The sequence below is a fragment of the Argopecten irradians genome, chromosome 3 (genome assembly GCF_041381155.1).
Source record: "Argopecten irradians isolate NY chromosome 3, Ai_NY, whole genome shotgun sequence".
NCBI classification, from domain to species: domain Eukaryota; kingdom Metazoa; phylum Mollusca; class Bivalvia; order Pectinida; family Pectinidae; genus Argopecten; species Argopecten irradians.
Genome location: NC_091136.1, coordinates 50,415,648 through 50,436,098, shown reverse-complemented (window position 1 = coordinate 50,436,098; position 20,451 = coordinate 50,415,648). Strand labels below are relative to the sequence as shown.

The window sequence follows — 20,451 nt, the reverse complement described above, 5'->3', positions numbered from 1 at the left end:
TAAATTGGTTTATTAATGTAATTTTGATAGAAGCTAACACACGTACCATATATAGAAATCGTGTGGTAAATTGCAAATAGATGAATTTCATTTACAGTTCAAATAAAACAGGTGTGGATTGAAGCTACATTCATGGCGTTCTACAGTCTTGGACCAGGATGGGGAGGAGTGATGATGATGGGGAGTCATTCAAAATTTCACAACAACTGTTTAAGGTACGGAATAGTCAAGTTCGAGTTATATATATAAAAAACGTATTAGGAAAAGTAGCTGTCGTGCTTGTGAACTGTACCTATTCCAAATAAAGACAGTTTTCAGATTTGGTAGGTATTCTTTACATGAGTAAGATTTGTATCATGATAGAATATTGGAGCATTTAGCGTTTATATTTATATTATAATGATGCACTGTATGTCTTTTTGTTAAAGGTATAAGCGTAAAAGAAATAATTGCATTCCATTTTTTTCTTGAAACATCTTTCCGTTTATCACGTTTGTTTTTTAAATCCGATATATTGTCCAACTTATTCCTAGAAAGGAAGGGTCACCCAATTCAACAGAGCTAACCTTTTATGTGCATGTGATACGTTTTACGTTGTCGTTTGTGTTGTAGGGATGTGTTTATTAGCATAGTTGGGGATGCATCGTTTGCCTTGTTTAGCAGTTTTGTGTTATTTGCTGTTATCGGTGTGATGGCTGCTGAGATTGGTGTACCAGTGGAAGATGTTGTTAATTCTGGTAGGACCGGTTGTATCAATATCAGAGATGATATGTAAATGGATTTATAAATATTGAAAAATTGATATATTTAAAATGTAAATTGTTAATTTTTACAAACATATATATAGCGCTCGCATTAACTATTAGCGTAGATTTTTTATGTACAAACACGCTATTATTATCATGCGATGCTTCTGTAAATGCTAGTTAGTACTTTTATATATGTTTTCATGAGACTGCCATATTGATCATTTTGTAAGCACGACTTGCTTTATTTTCAGGTATGTCTATCGGCCTTGTGGGCTACAGTCGGGCATTTACCTACCTCCCCGCCCCTTATGTATGGGCAGTGTTATTTTTCTTTAGTGTAACCATGGTGGGATTGGATGCAGAGGTATGGCAAGAGAAATAAAAACAGTTTTAATAACAACAGAAGATGACTGTTGCATGTCTGATCAATAAATCAATCATTAAAAAGATAGCATATCAGCTTCATTTTTTTCAAGTTTCAAAATGTTTGTGGTTGTATGGTGTGACTTGATTTTAAAGCGATTTCCATTTTAAAGGGACAATTCAATAAGACTAATTCTGTTACATAACCACGAAGCAAAATATGACATAATTGCATTTTTCTACATTTCATATGAAACATATAACAAGAAATATTGACAATTTTCACGACATTGTTAAGTATTTTGATTGATCTCGTTGAAATTCCAAATCGTTGATCAATATGATTAAGCAGGTACAACATGTACGCTCTACCCGTACCCGAGCCAATATCACGCACGTTAAACAAATGCAATACATAACCACCGAGGAGTTGATGAAATTATTTTTAGACAAGAACATGCATCTAATAAGGTAAACACACTCCGGTAAGATCAATTTGAGTTGCTCTAAACAAAATTTTGTTTACTACACTGGCAAGGGCCAGGGTTCGGTATACTAGACATTCGATCACTATGTGTATATTTCACGTACAGTGAGCTTTTCTGGCATATCACAGTAAAACCAACTAAAATAATTTCTATCATGAAGTAGTTTGTTTCCGAAATATGTGCAAATTTTTATGTACTCTTAGACTGAATTGTCCCTTTAAAACAATTGCGGATTTAACTTAATGCAAATACTCTTTTGTAAATGATGATGGTGCTATTCACGGACAAAATTTTACTAACTTAATTTGATCATGAAATCCGAGAATATAAATCGGTGTTAGCAGGGTGTTGGTAATGAATTGGTTTGGAGTAGATGCAAAGACAAAAAGTATGGTATTGTCGTTGACAAGATGTATAAAATTTGCCCATCATTGTATAATTTCTTCGTTATGAAGGGATTTTGGTTATTCTCCAATTAACCGCATTATGAGGTATAACATTAATTATTAACTTGTATTCTCTTTAGACCGTGTGCACAGAGACAGTGGTGTCATTCCTGGAAGGATTCGGGAAAAGATTAGGCCGACACAGTCATCTGTTATCGGTTTTACTGATATGCCTAATCACATTCCTTCTGAACCTACCTTTTTGTACTCAGGTAATATTTCGTATCTATACACATAGTGACATGGGTACATCAGTTGGATGGATTGCAAATATATATGCCCTTAGATTTCAAGTTTATTTACGGAACATATTTTTATTTTGTTGATGTTATGAGGGTGTAATGATAATGGAGCACGTGTATATTATGTAACCTCGGCGAAGTTTTGCACGTAAATGAATAATATTTATTCTCGCGACAGTTGCATATTTTTTTTATTAAAATAGCCATATTTTTTCTCTACCGTCATTGTCAACGAATTCGAGTGAAAAGCTGATTGCAATCAATTCATTACTATGTTCCCAGCAAAAGAAAGGTTACGAAACCATGTTGCTACGCCAGCGATTATTCCCGTAACAATAGAATCGCCGTACGTGTTGTACTATCATTATACACTGATAATGATAATACTAGAAAGCATGGTTATTGAGTCCATGTCAATGCAAACTGTAAATGTGTTAAATTAAATTGTTAAGGAGGGAGTGCTTAATGAAATTGATGCTCGGTTTTAATTTTTGCATTAAGTTATCAAAAGAAACCGAGTTATGATGCAATAATTTGCTATACATACTAGAAAATGATAATTAGTAATGGTTGTAACATTTACTTGCAATAATCAAATTCAATATAACAGCCGTCTGAATCACAACCATAAAATGGTGAAATAATGAATCGCGCACTATATTTACTTTCATTACTGAAAATTATTCTACTTTAACAGGCGGGGCCTTACATGTTCCAACTGGTAGATTGGTACCTGCCAACTTGGTCTGTGGTGATAATCGCTTTACTACAAGTTATTACCATGATGTGGCTGTACGGTGAGCGTAACAGGAACCCCGACATTTCGGTTGTCTTCAGTTGTGTTGTGTTGAAATTAACTTTTTTTTCTAAATAAAGACGGCAACGTGTTGTCTTAGTTGTAACTATAAGTATGACACGGAAAATATTTCACAGCGTAATGATTTGTAGCCAGTTTATGTAGGAGTCGTGGTAGACATTGCCATGTCACGATAAATATTTATTTTATTTCACGGAGTGCATTTTAGCAACTGGGGTAGGAAAACATCACACCCAACAATACTGCATATATATTAATTTCTTTTTAAGGCGTTTGCTTAAATAATCACGTAAAATACATATTTTTATGACAATTATCACCCTTTGTTTCGTAAATGTATAAAGGAGTATATTTTCAGGAGGTGATCGACTTGATTATGGCATAAGGGATATGATTGGACGAAAAATGCCGCACGTGTTCAGGATCGCAGCATCTTTTTTGTCGCCGATGTTGCTTCTGGTAGATAATTACGAACTAATAACAAATTTAATAAATTTATATTGAAATATGTTTGTAATATCTTTTATTTACCAATTACCTTGAAATAATTTTGTAATATCTATTATAAATTTGACTCTTTTTCAATTAATTGTGATATAGTATGACTATCATTGATGCAAATAATTTGAAAATATATATATTCATAATCATTCCCTCGAAATAGTTCTCCTGTTGTGAATCCGAATTCCGATCTGTCCTTCAAATACGTATCCGTATACGGATGCGTATATACAAAGTACCTATACCACCTATATTTAGTAATCCTATTTTCAAGCTATCGTGATACCGTTTTCACATTTCCATTTAAACTTGTAATCAAATATTTTGTCTGATTTACTTGTAACGAAGATATATCTGCATTTTACATGTTTAAACCCTTTTACACATTTTGACTTCCAGCTCCTTCTCTCCATAAGCTTTGTGAAATACCGACCACCCAAATATGGATCATACGTCTATCCGGAGTACACACGTGTCATTGGCTGGATACTGTCGTGTTCTGTTGTCCTCCCAATCCCTTTGTTTATGATATGGAAATTCTGCTATTTACAGGGAACATTCAAAGAGGTATACTAAAGGCAAAGATAACTAAGGTTTTCAAATTTTCATTCTTAATTTAGTCCTCTAGACGACAGTGTTGTTTAAAAAAAGTTAACCCTGCTATCATCACATTAGTTACCGTTTGAAGATATATCACGTATGCATCAATGTATTACTTAAGTAGTGGTATGAAGTACCTTTCTAGATTTCATAAACGCTACTTGCTTACATAGATACGAAATCTGAAATTTGGGAAAGTATACGGAATATCTGAAGACAATCAGGAACAAACCTGAGGTGACATCAAACATAGCTACTATAGGGAAACTCAAAACTATGTTATGATTGCTCTTGTTCTACTTGAATACAGAAGCTGAATCTGCTGACCCGGCCCACCGGTGACTGGGGACCAAGTGACAGTGCATATCGTCTAGACTACCTTAAAAGGGTACAGACCAAGCGGTCCTTGGCAGACCAAGCATACTACAACCTGACTGGAAGGCTGCGGTACTCCGCCAAACACCACTGTGAAACTCTACCGATGTCCTAATACAGAACTTACGATTGCAGATGATTTTTCAAAGATAAAACTCGCAGATAGTTTTCCTTTATCAAATAAATGCAACAGCACAGTAAATTACACCGGCGAGCACTAAATCTTGGTACCTTAATGTTTTACTGTTAGCTAGCTTTGGAATAAACAACAGTATCTCTAGGGTGTAAATGAATAAATATATCAAATGTTTTACAACTTACGTGTATGAGGATGTATAATAAAAGATTCCTTGACCGGAATCTAGGTACATTCAGTTATCATAAATTGCATTGATTACGACCTAATATCATAATTACGTTAGGTTGGTGTATCAAGCAACGGTCGTGGAAATAAAATGCACATTTAATCAACGGAGTACAATTTCAACAGGAAATTCAATTAAAACTTTTGGATCAACAACACATAGTGCATATGATACATTGTGTTCATAACAGTAGTTATGATATATCAAAGAAACATAATTCAACAAGGAATGGCAATTAATTGACTCGTGCCCAATCCGGGCCTCGAATACACGATCTACGGCACCCAATCGCCTAGCCAAACATACCCGTGCCTTTTACCACCGCGCCACATCCATATCGCAACAAAGGACGAAGTGATATTCGGTTCGATATACTGACATGATCACTATGGAGATAGTTAATTAGATTCTCTTTAACTCCTGGATCGCATTGCATATGTATACATACATGGGTACGAATTAAATTGTTAAGGAGGGAGTGCTTAATGAAATTGATGCTCGATTTTAATTTTTGCATTAAGTTATCAAAAGAAACCGAGTTATGATGCAATAATTTGCTATACATACTAGAAAATGATAATTAGTAATGGTTGTAACATTTACTTGCAATAATCAAATTCAATATAACAGCCGTCTGAATCACAACCATAAAATGGTGAAATAATGAATCGCGCACTATATTTACTTTCATTACTGAAAATTATTCTACTTTAACAGGCGGGGCCTTACATGTTCCAACTGGTAGATTGGTACCTGCCAACTTGGTCTGTGGTGATAATCGCTTTACTACAAGTTATTACCATGATGTGGCTGTACGGTGAGCGTAACAGGAACCCCGACATTTCGGTTGTCTTCAGTTGTGTTGTGTTGAAATTAACTTTTTTTTCTAAATAAAGACGGCAACGTGTTGTCTTAGTTGTAACTATAAGTATGACACGGAAAATATTTCACAGCGTAATGATTTGTAGCCAGTTTATGTAGGAGTCGTGGTAGACATTGCCATGTCACGATAAATATTTATTTTATTTCACGGAGTGCATTTTAGCAACTGGGGTAGGAAAACATCACACCCAACAATACTGCATATATATTAATTTCTTTTTAAGGCGTTTGCTTAAATAATCACTTAAAATACATATTTTTATGACAATTATCACCCTTTGTTTCGTAAATGTATAAAGGAGTATATTTTCAGGAGGTGATCGACTTGATTATGGCATAAGGGATATGATTGGACGAAAAATGCCGCACGTGTTCAGGATCGCAGCATCTTTTTTGTCGCCGATGTTGCTTCTGGTAGATAATTACGAACTAATAACAATTTAATAAATTTATATTGAAATATGTTTGTAATATCTTTTATTTACCAATTACCTTGAAATAATTTTGTAATATCTATTATAAATTTGACTCTTTTTCAATTAATTGTGATATAGTATGACTATCATTGATGCAAATAATTTGAAAATATATATATTCATAATCATTCCCTCGAAATAGTTCTCCTGTTGTGAATCCGAATTCCGATCTGTCCTTCAAATACGTATCCGTATACGGATGCGTATATACAAAGTACCTATACCGCCTATATTTAGTAATCCTATTTTCAAGCTATCGTGATACCGTTTTCACATTTCCATTTAAACTTGTAATCAAATATTTTGTCTGATTTACTTGTAACGAAGATATATCTGCATTTTACATGTTTAAACCCTTTTACACATTTTGACTTCCAGCTCCTTCTCTCCATAAGCTTTGTGAAATACCGACCACCCAAATATGGATCATACGTCTATCCGGAGTACACACGTGTCATTGGCTGGATACTGTCGTGTTCTGTTGTCCTCCCAATCCCCTTGTTTATGATATGGAAATTCTGCTATTTACAGGGAACATTCAAAGAGGTATACTAAAGGCAAAGATAACTAAGGTTTTCAAATTTTCATTCTTAATTTAGTCCTCTAGACGACAGTGTTGTTTAAAAAAAGTTAACCCTGCTATCATCACATTAGTTACCGTTTGAAGATATATCACGTATGCATCAATGTATTACTTAAGTAGTGGTATGAAGTACCTTTCTAGATTTCATAAACGCTACTTGCTTACATAGATACGAAATCTGAAATTTGGGAAAGTATACGGAATATCTGAAGACAATCAGGAACAAACCTGAGGTGACATCAAACATAGCTACTATAGGGAAACTCAAAACTATGTTATGATTGCTCTTGTTCTACTTGAATACAGAAGCTGAATCTGCTGACCCGGCCCACCGGTGACTGGGGACCAAGTGACAGTGCATATCGTCTAGACTACCTTAAAAAGGGTACAGACCAAGCGGTCCTTGGCAGACCAAGCATACTACAACCTGACTGGAAGGCTGCGGTACTCCGCCAAACACCACTGTGAAACTCTACCGATGTCCTAATACAGAACTTACGATTGCAGATGATTTTTCAAAGATAAAACTCGCAGATAGTTTTCCTTTATCAAATAAATGCAACAGCACAGTAAATTACACCGGCGAGCACTAAATCTTGGTACCTTAATGTTTTACTGTTAGCTAGCTTTGGAATAAACAACAGTATCTCTAGGGTGTAAATGAATAAATATATCAAATGTTTTACAACTTACGTGTATGAGGATGTATAATAAAAGATTCCTTGACCGGAATCTAGGTACATTCAGTTATCATAAATTGCATTGATTACGACCTAATATCATAATTACGTTAGGTTGGTGTATCAAGCAACGGTCGTGGAAATAAAATGCACATTTAATCAACGGAGTACAATTTCAACAGGAAATTCAATTAAAACTTTTGGATCAACAACACATAGTGCATATGATACATTGTGTTCATAACAGTAGTTATGATATATCAAAGAAACATAATTCAACAAGGAATGGCAATTAATTGACTCGTGCCCAATCCGGGCCTCGAATACACGATCTACGGCACCCAATCGCCTAGCCAAACATACCCGTGCCTTTTACCACCGCGCCACATCCATATCGCAACAAAGGACGAAGTGATATTCGGTTCGATATACTGACATGATCACTATGGAGATAGTTAATTAGATTCTCTTAACTCCTGGATCACATTGCATATGTATACATACATGGGTACGAATTGTACTCATATTTTATATAATCATCAGTGGAGTACATTTCGTATCCATGTATGCATATGCAATGCGATCTAGAAATTCAGACAATCTAATGACAATTTTAACAGTGATGGCGGTTAGAGCACGCGTCAATTAATTGTCATCCTTAGTTAAATTGTGTTTCTCTGATATGCCATACATATATCTATAAGTATATGGAAAAAAACTATCAAAACAAACCTGCTTTCCCTAGCGCTTTCGCAGCTACTGCTGCTCTTCAGGGGATGTTTTATTAGCATTTGATTAAACATCCCCTGAAGTAGCGGTAGCTGCGAAAGCGCTAAAGAAGGCAGATTTCTTTTGATTTTTGTTTTTTTCAAATACATGGCAAGGACATACTACATTATTTATTCTATAAATATATACAGTTATCATAGCCTAGCTTATGTACGGCTATTATGAATTAGCCTCTATATGAATAATTCAATTCTTATTTGTTGATGAATGATACAATGATACCACTTATTATCTAGCAAAACTTGTAAATTAGTCAAAAGTCTTTCCTCATTGCTAATTCCCCTCATATATTCTATGCATTTTGTTTGCATTTTTTTATTTAGTTTACTTTAAGTAATTGTTGAATATGTACATTGTATTTTTATGGTATAACAGCTTTTCCATTATGGTTACTTGTTTTATATTAAAATTCTTTTCGACATGGATTTTTTATTTATTGCTACAGAACCAATTACATGTATGCAAGCGTAATACTGCTTTTTTAGTTGTGTTAATGAAAGGTTAATCTCCGTTTTTCTAATTAACGCGCATGCTAACAACGTTGATGCTACTCATTTCTTCATTGGATCGAATCTTTTAATAGTTTTTTTGTATAATTTGTCATAATAAAACCTGCTTGATATTATAAAATAATATTTGTATTATATGTTGCTAAATATTTAAGAAGTACAAAAGATAAACAAAAATGAAAGTGTAGCTGGGTAGGTCATCGGGACCTAATATCGAGCTCGAGAACAAGTTCGAAAGTCCTATGTTCAAACCATCGCTACAGTTTCTGCTTTACTGTTAAGTCTATGACTTTATGAAGGAAGGGAGGATTATAACGGAATGGGACTAGGTTGAGAACATTACAAAAGAAGGGCTTGTAACGGAGATGGACTAAGTTGAGGACTAAACAAAGGAAGGAGGCTTGTAACGGAGATGGACTAAGTTATGGACTTTACAAAGGAAGGAGGCTTGTAACGGAGTAGTACTAAGTTGGTCATCGACCTACGACTAAGATGATCACAGATAAAGCATTTACCTATTGTTCGGTGATGGGCTCAAATCCCGGTCTAGTCTATTGGTTGTCTCCCTTGTTACAGATGTATACTTGGTATCTATGGTCCCTACCCCGCTGTATGAATGGTTATAGAGATTCTGTAAAATTGATGCTTATAGCCTAATGTCCACTACAGCCGACGTGTTTGCGCTTGACATGTTTTAAACATGCCATATTTTTCATGAATACAAATGTCCTAGTTAGTAGTAATTTCTGAATTCAATAAAATATGCTATTTTTTAAAATACACACAACAGCTTACGTTGACAGTATTTCGGTACCGCTAGTGTATAAGGATTAAAAACTTAAAGCTTAATTGGCAAATCTTTAACTGAAATGATTTCTAATAGATGAAAGGATCTAACATAATAGATTCATTATAATATTAGGACTTTACCAGACGTTTTCTCATATACAAAAAATGTATTTGAAAATATTTCATTTCTCACTTAAGTTGGACTCAATGAAACTACTTAAAAATCCGTTTCCATTTGCTCATGAACTTGGGTATGAATTTGGGTATCTTAACATCAGTTTTTCACACAAGAAAATATTTTATCTAGACCTAATTTTGCTTGAGAAGGCGTACATATAGCTTCCTACTAGGCCTAGGCATAGATCTAAACAGCGGCGGTTTAAACACAAGTTCAAATATTAAGGACCGATTTCTAAAATTTTAAAAGCATTTTTATGAAAACTCGTTTTACTGACTCTTGTGTATCATTCGAGTCGAGCAACATTGCCTACCGAAAAAGAATAAAATGTGCCTTGTCCCTGTGGGACGTGTGTCGAAACTACGTTAGAACGTCTCAGTTGCAAACAAATGATGAAGCCTAAACGTCAACATAAAGGGTAAAGGCTACATAAACTACTAGAACCTTTCCGTTCCTATCACGTTACGGTGACTCTCAATTTTGAATCGGAGCGGGAGACAACCGTATCACACAGTCTAGACATTATTCTTCCGCATCTTCGGCAAACCATTTTTGCAATCACTTCTAAATCTATTGAAAATAATTTGTTTCATCTGGATTACATTGATAATAACGTTGTTTCTAAATAAATGTATGACAAATTGTAATAGTTGCGCTATTTATTTTTAATTAGTTGGATTCTAATGACGCGCTATTTTCTTACGTCTCTCGTTGTAGACTTACACAAGCCCAGAAACTCGCATTTTTTTGTAAAAATAAAAGAAAAAAATCACAATACGATTGAATTGAAATACAAGGATTGAATCTTGCTTTGGTCGATTTTATGGGGTGATGAATTGAGTTGCTCTTGAAACAAATTCAACATGAGCTGCTTCGTTCAATTGAATTGTTCGTTCAATTTGTTTCAAGAGCAACTCAATTCATCACCCCAAATCGACCAAAGCAAGATTCAATCCTTAAATGAATTGATACTCGGCTTTGATATTGGCATTATCGCAAAATGTACCAATAGTTTCAGTTTGCCACAAATATCCCAAACCCGTATTACGCAATTAATTTCTTTTACTATTTGTTCATTTTTCAATCTTATCATTGTAGCAATTACCTTGAGAATAAATAAATTATCTGATCATTTAACTTTGAGTCAATATTTAGTTTATTATTTAAAAAAATCTAATTTATTGACATGGTATTCTTCCGAGCTCATAATGAATCATGAAATCAGGCGTACATTTTCACAAACCTAAATGTAATTATCAATATTAGGCGCCGCATGCACCACCCAAACTTCAGATCCATAATTACCGGAGTTAACAAGTATCATTGACTTGAAAACAACGTGTTCTGGTGGTCTCCTCTCCGTTTGTTCATGTTATTATCTCATGAAAATTCTACGATTTATAGGACACATTCAATGAGATGAAAGATTGATAATTTAATTTCCATTTGTATCATGTTATTGGCCACATAGACTGCAGTGTTGTGTCAAAAATACTGTTTGTTATAACATACAAATTTAGCCATTTCATTTTTTGCAGAGTTTTCTCTTTTATTGTCGCATTTTTTCTAGGTTGTTACCTTGATATTAATTTTGTAAACTAACTTGAAATAATAGCAACCGACTGCTGATTTTTAGTTGGCTTTTATCATAGCTCACTGATCAAGCTCGTATTTGCCGCAAAAATAGACATTGGCGTCACATTATGTTTGCTATAAAACCGCTCTCTCGCATTTTGATGTAAACACTTTAAAACATGTAGGGTCTAGATACGGCAAACTGTATTAAACACTAAGAGAAGCATTATGCAGAGTGCGATACGGTTGGATAACAGAGCATGAATTTAAAAACATGTAAAAACAATACATCTGGATAATCTCATAGGAGTAAGAAGACTGAAGTTTCGCCGTGGTTGACGACAGAGTAAGTCGAACAACTTTATACTTTTTGTACAGGGAATATGTATTGGTAAAATAAATCCATATTAATATTGTAAAATTTCATAACTATATTGGCTTGGCTAGTAAACCTCGTTATATTTTCTGTATTAGAAAACTACTTTATAGATAATGACCATTTGAGACACCAATTAGAAACTTCTGCCATACCGTGCACGAAGTATTTTTGCAACGCATTGGTCATTATTTCAAATTTCAGTGTAATGATAATACTTAGTAACATGGATGGGACATCCAACAGCGTTACTGAAGAAAACAACAGAGTCAACGAAGGCCTTGAAAACTGTATAGAGAAAGACAATCCTAACACACGTGTAGAATGGAGCAGTACATTTGAGTTCGTGGTTTCACTGATAGGTTTCTCCGCTGGGCTGTCTGATTTCTGGAGATTTCCTGATCTTGTGTGGCGAAATGGAGGTGGTAAGAAGTATATACAATTAGAAATAATTAATTTATCTTTGTTTACATACCAAATCTGGTTTTTTGATTGGTCGATTCTTTTCATGCCACCACGAAAAACAAAATTGCGCGAAACCTCGAAGTTTTCGTGACGTCACAATATAAACACTGACGTTGCGCATTGATTTGGAAAAATAATCCCTGGGAAAATCATTAGAACCGTACGCGTAAATGTATTTATATTATCATGTATTCTGGAATATTGATTATAAGGATTAATATCGCTATTTTTCATTCCATCGGGTTGTGAAATAGATTTTATTTGCAACAAGATTTCTTTAACACCCCTATGAAATGAAATCATACTGAAATTGATGCTAAGCTTTAACCTACAATTATGTATTACTTATATCATCGAAAATTCGAATTTGACCACAAATTATGTTCGTAGGCGAAAAAGGGACTTTCCGAGATTATCAATGATTGTGCCAATGATAAGCATGATATGATAGAAGGAAGCAATAATTCTACAAACCTTGCTGCATACATTTGAGATGATGTTCAAATTGTCAGTAAATGTACTATATGGCTGTTTGTCCATGTTAGCTTCATATTCTCATCCCATATTTCTTCAAAATTCTTCCACTTTCGTACTGCGAAATATAAGCCTCTCTAAAATATTATTAGTTTTATAATATTATGTAAATTCCATATAATGAAATGGGTAACAACCTGTTTGGGTCGATAATTGTATAATGTACCAAACAAACTCGTCAAATATTTATCTGCCGGAATATTTCTGCATAATTATGTTTATTTATTGTTGATATAGTGCAATATCATGTATAATATATGTTCAAATTATGATAAATTAATTCCAAAAGGACAAATAATTCGAAACTTTTACAATATGTTCCGGTATCATGTACAGGGTGTCCCAAAAATTATGTCCCGACTTTGACAGGTAATAACTTTTGCAATACTCAACTTTTTTTGAAAATTTCAAAATGATCTGGAAAGCAGGAGTATCCAAATTTAACTTATTTGAGTACAAATGTAGAGATTACGTCATCATTATGTGTGATAACGTCATAATAGAAATGATGACATCATCGATGATGTCACATTTTGGTGACTTTCCAGCACCATGAAGATTCAGGCTGAAGTTATTAAACTCTACAATGCGGTCGGAATATCCCCTACTTTAGTAAATGAAATGCTCTGAAAATTTCCAGGTATGCAGTCCATCATCAGGAAGCAGATTTACAGAATTGTGAGGTGGTAAGGAATTTCAGGAACAGAATTCATCATGCCGTCGAAAGAAGGACTGACACCTCGCGCCCCATTCTTTATCTGAAAGTTATTGATTTTCATAACAAATCGCAAAATTAGCGAAATATGACTTTCTCTACCTGGTTCCTAGTCCTTCAAATGCTGGTATTTAAAAACAGGCTGTCGACTCAGGTAAAGATGAGGATAAGAGATAATGATTTAAACTAGTTTCGTACACAAAGGCAGATGTTATTCAGCTAGATTTGCTTTAAAACTTCAATCTTAAAAATAATCTAGAATATGTTTTAGGATATAGGCCACTGCCTTTTATGCTGGTTGAATCTAATTACAACAGACAGATCCACTCACACACTTGAATGAGAACAAACCGTGAAGTTCTCTGTTGGGACATGTCAATGTAATAAGTAACAAACAATGGGTGAAGATTAGTAATATGCATATTCAGTGAATCAGAAGCATTTTTTTTGCATTTTACATGTTATTTTAATTAAATAAATTTTGTCCCACTTATTAATTAAAAAAATCAACAAAACATAATATCTCAATTTATTTCACGATGCACAGGTGCATTCATTTTTGCATATTTCACGGCACTGGTTGTGTGTTGCGCATCCCCTTACTTTCTTGAGATCGTAATTGGACAATATTCTGGAAAAGGAATCCGTGAAATATCGAACTTTTCGCCACTGTTCAAAGGTAATATTCAACAAACTATCTTAAGTAAGACAATTTCATACAATGGAATAATTTGATTTTTTAAGCTTAATAACCTAATGCTTCGCTACATATTACATGTACATATTTAAGAAATTCATAATATCATAAAAGAAAGAAAAAAATCATTTCATTCCAAAACAAAAATATTTGTGATTATGAAATAGAAACAAAGGTTAAAATAAATGCTTAACATGGTAGCGGATTAACTCTTTGGCGGAAAAATGAAAATAAAAAATTAAAAAAAAAAATACAAATAAAAATTTAACTTCACAGGAATGGGGATTTCAATTGGGCTGCTTAATTTAGGAATTGTCAGCTATGGAACGACCATGCGATACTGGCTCCTTGAGTATTTAAGACAGTCTTTCACGACAGAGCTGCCTTGGACTTCCTGTGGGAACACCTGGAACACCAATATTCATGTATAATGACTACCGCATCTGACTCCTCGCAGAACTTTCCATATCTACTGAAGGCAAATAGATCAAGTGATGTTGATTCTTACACTACTGTATCTGCTTAGGAAGAATTTTGGCAGTTAGTCCAGTTTTGATTTACTTTTATTTCCTTTATATATTCAGCGATTTTAGTAAAAAAATATTATAAATGTATTTAGAACCTATATATGAAAACTATAAGGTCACTTTGTATTTTTTCTATCATGACACTTGGTTAAACCTACATATCATTTGTAAACAACAACGTACATTTTTAAAGACTTTGATAACATGCACATGAAATTTTTCCTACTTGGCTTTTACTAGCTGAATTTAGCAATATCCCGTTAAAAAATAAAATGTAATCTTCACAAGGAAAATAACTATAATTATAACGTATCAATATATTTCCTCGACTTGATCACATTTTTACAACATTATTGAAACATGAAGTCCAAATTCAGTATGATTATATTTTTTTTAATTTTTCAGCTGATCCTATTTTCTTCTTTCTTTCCCCCTCTGATCGGAGTAGCCATGTTGATTCAAGTTCTCACACAAAATGGCGCCACAGACGGTCTTCTTTTCTTGATTACGCCAGATTTTTCCAAACTTGCCGACTCCAAGGTGTATGATACAATATCTTGTTTGATTTCATATTCAGAAATGAAATACTCTGACATTAAAAAGCAGCATTCCGTTATTTATTCGTGTCGACAGGTGTGGTTTGAAGCGACGTTTATGGCGTTCTACAGTCTCGGGCCCGGCTGGGGAGGAGTGATGATGAGGCTTTCCTGACTGTGATGGTCCTACCAATAAAGTACTATTTGTAGACATGCGTATCTTTATTGGAAAAACCTATGATCCGTATTGCTTGCGAGAGTCTTTGAAAATTTTGCATGCTTCACCAATTTAAAAATTAAAGTGTTTATTATTATAGGGGACAAAATGGTGCCGTATTATATGTACGTATTCCTCAATTTGCATTTGTATTGTTTGTGGTAGGGAAGACCATACAAGTTCCAGCTAGTGGATTGGTACCTATCAATTTGTATTGTTTGTTTGTGGTAGGGAGGACCATACATGTTCCAGCTAGTGGACTGATACCTTTCGATTTGTATTGTTTGTTTGTGGTAGGGAGGACCACACATGTTCCAGCTAGTGGATTGGTACCTATAAATTTGTATTGTTTGTTTGTGTTAGGGAGGACCATACATGTTCCAGCTAGTGGACTGATACCTTTCGATTTGTATTGTTTGTTTGTGGTAGGGAGGGCCATACATGTTCCAGCTAGTGGATTGGTACCTACCTACATGGTCCGTAGTCATGATCGCTCTGTTGGAAGTTATCGCCATCATGTGGTTTTATGGTACATGTATAACATGATTTTTTTTAAAGAATTTTCTGCTCACGTTGACTAATTTTATGTTCATCTGCAAATACTAGATTAGAAATTGTGATCTTAAATCTAACACAGAGGAATAAATATGTACCTGAAAATATATAACACGTTAGTGACGAGTCAGTTTAAGTCTACCTGACTGTCAAATAAATACGTTATACATGCAAACATATGACATTAACCTATTTCTATCTTTTCGAGCCACTTCGAAAATTAATATCAACCCTATTGAGTCTTCATGTGTATGTCGATGTATATTTTAGGTTAAACAAATTATATTACAACCTTTTTGTAGGAGGTGATCGAGTTGATAACGGGCTGAAGGCGATGACCGGTCACACCATGCCACATGTAGTCAGACTTGCTACTGCATATATATCACCCGTATTACTTATGGTAAGTAGTTCACCTTTAAAATACGAACAAGTAGTTATCACTTCAGTGCTAGTGCATAAATGTCAATAATGCACTAAAGTGTTTAACCTTGATATACATCAGGTTATACATATTTTTATAGTTTTTTGGGAGTAAAGATATCATAAATTGAAGAACGTTCAAAACTATTCAAGACGACATATTAATCTCTGACGAAATAAATATATTCATGAGATTATCTACGTCTTATTCCTAATATCAAATGGATTCTGTTTTACATATACTTCTCCTGACTAGCTTCGTGACATATCGACCTCCCACATATCTATCCTACGTGTACCCAGAGTACACACGTGTCATTGGCTGGGTAATTTCCTGTTCGGTTTTCGTCCCTTTTCCTTTATATGCATTATGGCGAAACATGAAGTATCAGGGAACATTCAAGCAGGTAATTAAAATGGCCCAACCGTATCTGTTCAGAATACGTAATATTCATAAATTCAAATTCCCTTCTAATAGGTGATTTCAATAAACTCACGCTTGGTTTGTCAAATGTACAAATCAAATACTAAATAGTGTTTCTGTTTGTGTGGCTTGCATTATCCTTTAAATAATAATATTTATCCTTAGTAGTTCGTCCCTCAGAACCTAATGTAAAAAATAAGTTCTTTTAGAATTATTTTCATTTTAACACAGTTTATTTCCACATTTCGAAAGTCTTCTATCAACAGACGTTTCCTATGATATAACTTATACGTTACTTATTGCATCATAATAGTATTATGCCACTTGTTTCTTTAAGGTTTTAGGTGCATATTCATGACTCATATGCACGTAAAAAGACGATTTATACATTTAGTTTCCAAATTTCGCAAATAATTGCTAAAAAATAAAATAGTTGCTATCAATGCATGTAATTGCACCGACACCTATTTGTTGTTGTAGCGGTGAATAGCGCTGATTAATCCGAGTCCTGACTGGGGACCAAGCGATAATACCCACCGACTTGAGTACATAGAGCAGATACAGACCGAACGATCCTTGTTAGATATAGCCTATTATAATCTCACCGGTAGACAAAGGTCTGTTCCCAAGGACCAGTTGGAAACAACGGAAATGTGTTGACACGTGTACTTTACAACTTAGGGTGTTACTTATGGTATAGGTTCGAATATGTAATTTTTAAATACCAGGATACCTATTATATTGGGTTCTGGCAGTTGCTAGTAACGAGTTTTAATCATTCTTCCATATATTTTTTAATCTTAAAGATGTATATACTCAGGTTGATTATAAAAAATAAAATGATGTTTAGTGTTAATTGTAATGTGAATTGTGAATCTGGTGGTTAATAATAAATTACAATAATTTGAAACTTGGTTTTGGGCTTTATTAGTTTAACGTCCTATTAACAGTCAGGATCATGTAAGGACGTGCCAGTTTTGTTGATGGAGGAAAGCCAGAGTACCCGGAAAAGCTACCGACCAGCGATCAGTACCTGGCAACTGACCCACATGGGATTCGAACTCGCGGTAGAGGAAGTGCACTTGTGGTAATATGTCGAAACATCTTATTCACCCAGTCATCGCGCTATCACGTCACTGTTATGTAACAAGAAAATAAAACGTTGATCGATTTGTTTTACTATGATTTATCATATTGGCAGAAAATCATGTATACACGTCCTCCCTCTGTCCTTGCGATGCTGCGTCATTGTGCGTAATCATTTTACTAGAAGACAATGTGTTTGTGATATGTTCTGTCTCCTTGTAATAAAAAGTGCTATCTCACTGACAAGCTTGGCGGACAACGTCATTGATATTGGCAACATGCAACTTTAACGTGTTTTTCTCTATATTTATTAGTAGCTGAAGGTTAGAAAGAAAGAAAGCTTATATTTCTTTTTATAGAAGATACAAAAATATTTATTTAACGTGACCGCATATTGTATAAGAAGATAAAGTTAGCGCTGTAGTGCTATTATTGCGACGAACAAAGTTAAATATAACAAACAAAAACAAACTGAAAAGATAACGGAAAGCAACCAATCCAGCAAACAAATTTGATTTAAAAAATAGCAATGGTGCGAGTTTTTATTATATCTTAATACCTAGTATGTATAAAAGCAACTAGAGCATATGCATTGCCCATGGAATTACACCTAAAGCCTCCGGTACGGGGATGAGCACTCTTTGAAATTCTTTGAGGCAAATTGAATATGTGAGGAGGGAGAGTCTGTACTGTGTATGCTTATGAGAGTGTGGTATCCGAATACTTAAATTGTATTCGTTTTGGTTTTAAGTATATCATTGATCAGGATCATTGATATGTTTGTGATTAGTGAAGCTATTGAAGAGAACATTTATTGAACATGCCAACACATTCCACAATACCATCAAATTCACTGCCGATATATCATTAGATACCAATATATTTCTAGACACTAGATCTACCTTAGTTGAAGTGCCAATTGGTAATGACTTGTATTCCAAACCTACTGATTCTCATCTATACCTCCGTCCCACCAGTTGTCATCCCTCGCATACCACCAGAAGCATTCCCTATTCACAAGCTTTACGAATCCGTCGAATAGTGTCCAACAATACCACCTTCGAACGCCGGTGCGAAGAGATGAAATGCCACCTTCTCTCTAGAGGATACAAATCGCATCTGATCGACCAAGAAATCGACAAGGTCCGCGCCCTAGATAGAGCCAATCTCCTCATATACCAAACAAGAACTGCCACTGAACGTGTTCCCTGTGTGGTAACATTCCATCCTATCTTACCGCATCTCCCTTCTAACCTTAGGAACCACTGGAAAATCATTGAGTCATCAACAAAACTTAGGCGTATTTTCCCAGAGCCAACGCTACTAGCCTACCGCAGACCAAAAAATGTAAAAGACCTTGTAGTGAGCAGCAAACTTCCTCCTCTTGCTCCTGATACACAAACGGGTTCATTCCAGACACGCAACAATAAACGGTGCATGATGTGTCCATACACAGCAGCCACAGACACATTTGAATGTGCTATCAACAACAGAGCATACAACATTCGACAGAACCCGACGTGCAAATCCAGCAATGTCATTTACCTCCTCTCGTGTAGGAAACGCACAATGCAATACGTTGGGGAAACCGGTGGTCCACTCAACGTCAGAATCAACAATCCCCGCTGGTTTGTCAAACAGAACAAACCTGACTATCCGGTTGCCTGACATTTTAACTTACCCAGCCATAGTTGGAAAGACATGCAGGTGATTGCAATTTAGCACTGTTCCTACTTGACAAAAACCAAGCGTCGATCGAGAGAAAGATTCAGGATTACCTATCTACAGACCCGCTATTCCAAAGGCATTAACGAACGTTAAATACACCAATTGACATCAATTGATCTTTTCAATTAATTACCCCTACTTCCAGCAATTTCCCGTTCTATTCTAAGCGTTTTTGATCCTTTACGTATGCTGTCCAGCAAAGGGCGACTAAATTTGGGACTTTGCTTCTTTGCCAACACACCGAGAAGATAGGCGACTAAATTTGCATCCTATACCAATGAGCACTATATATAAATTTCGCCACACATTTGACGTCACACGTGGCACGCTTTCCAGTCATCGCTCATATACTAGCGTTCTGACGATCGAACAGCATGGAAACATTTTTGTAGATCCGGCCTTCGGCTGCCACTTTCTGAAAGGTAAATTGCGCTCCATTGTGCTGTATAGTTTAATATTTGTCTACTTTGACCCGCATTACTGTTCGTATCCTATTATGTAATCGTGTTCGTTTTGTATATCTTGATATAGGGGCAGAACGCCTCGAAAATTTGACAATTTTGTTTTGTCCACACGGTTTGAATTACTTCCTTGTCCCATATTTACCATTTGAAGTAATTCGTATCCAACAGATTTACGTTTGATTGGATCCCGTGTCATCTGGAAAATCCTGTTGATATTGCTTCTTTGACCCTTATTTGAAGAGAGAGAGAGAGAGAGAGAGAGAGAGAGAGAGAGAGAGAGAGAGAGAGAAACTAAAC

At 35.0% G+C, this 20,451-nt stretch overlaps 2 protein-coding genes and 2 pseudogenes across 2 annotated transcripts in view; 3 read left to right on the top strand and 1 right to left on the bottom strand.

The window, feature by feature from the left end:
• The window catches only part of LOC138318963 (zinc finger protein-like 1 homolog), a 433,896-nt gene that overhangs the window by 163,996 nt on the left and 249,449 nt on the right, over window positions 1-20,451 (bottom strand). The window lies entirely within an intron of this gene.
• Window positions 103-5,291, top strand: LOC138320078 (sodium- and chloride-dependent glycine transporter 1-like). The gene is made up of 8 exons (XM_069263158.1): window positions 103-215; window positions 613-737; window positions 1,001-1,113; window positions 2,127-2,258; window positions 2,986-3,085; window positions 3,464-3,564; window positions 4,006-4,173; window positions 4,517-5,291. The coding sequence occupies exons 1-8, from the start codon at window positions 133-135 to the stop codon at window positions 4,694-4,696; spliced, it is 1,002 nt and encodes a 333-aa protein (XP_069119259.1). The 5' UTR covers window positions 103-132; the 3' UTR covers window positions 4,697-5,291.
• LOC138320156 (sodium- and chloride-dependent glycine transporter 2-like) lies at window positions 5,335-9,606 on the top strand (annotated as a pseudogene).
• Window positions 12,010-17,750, top strand: LOC138320155 (uncharacterized; annotated as a pseudogene).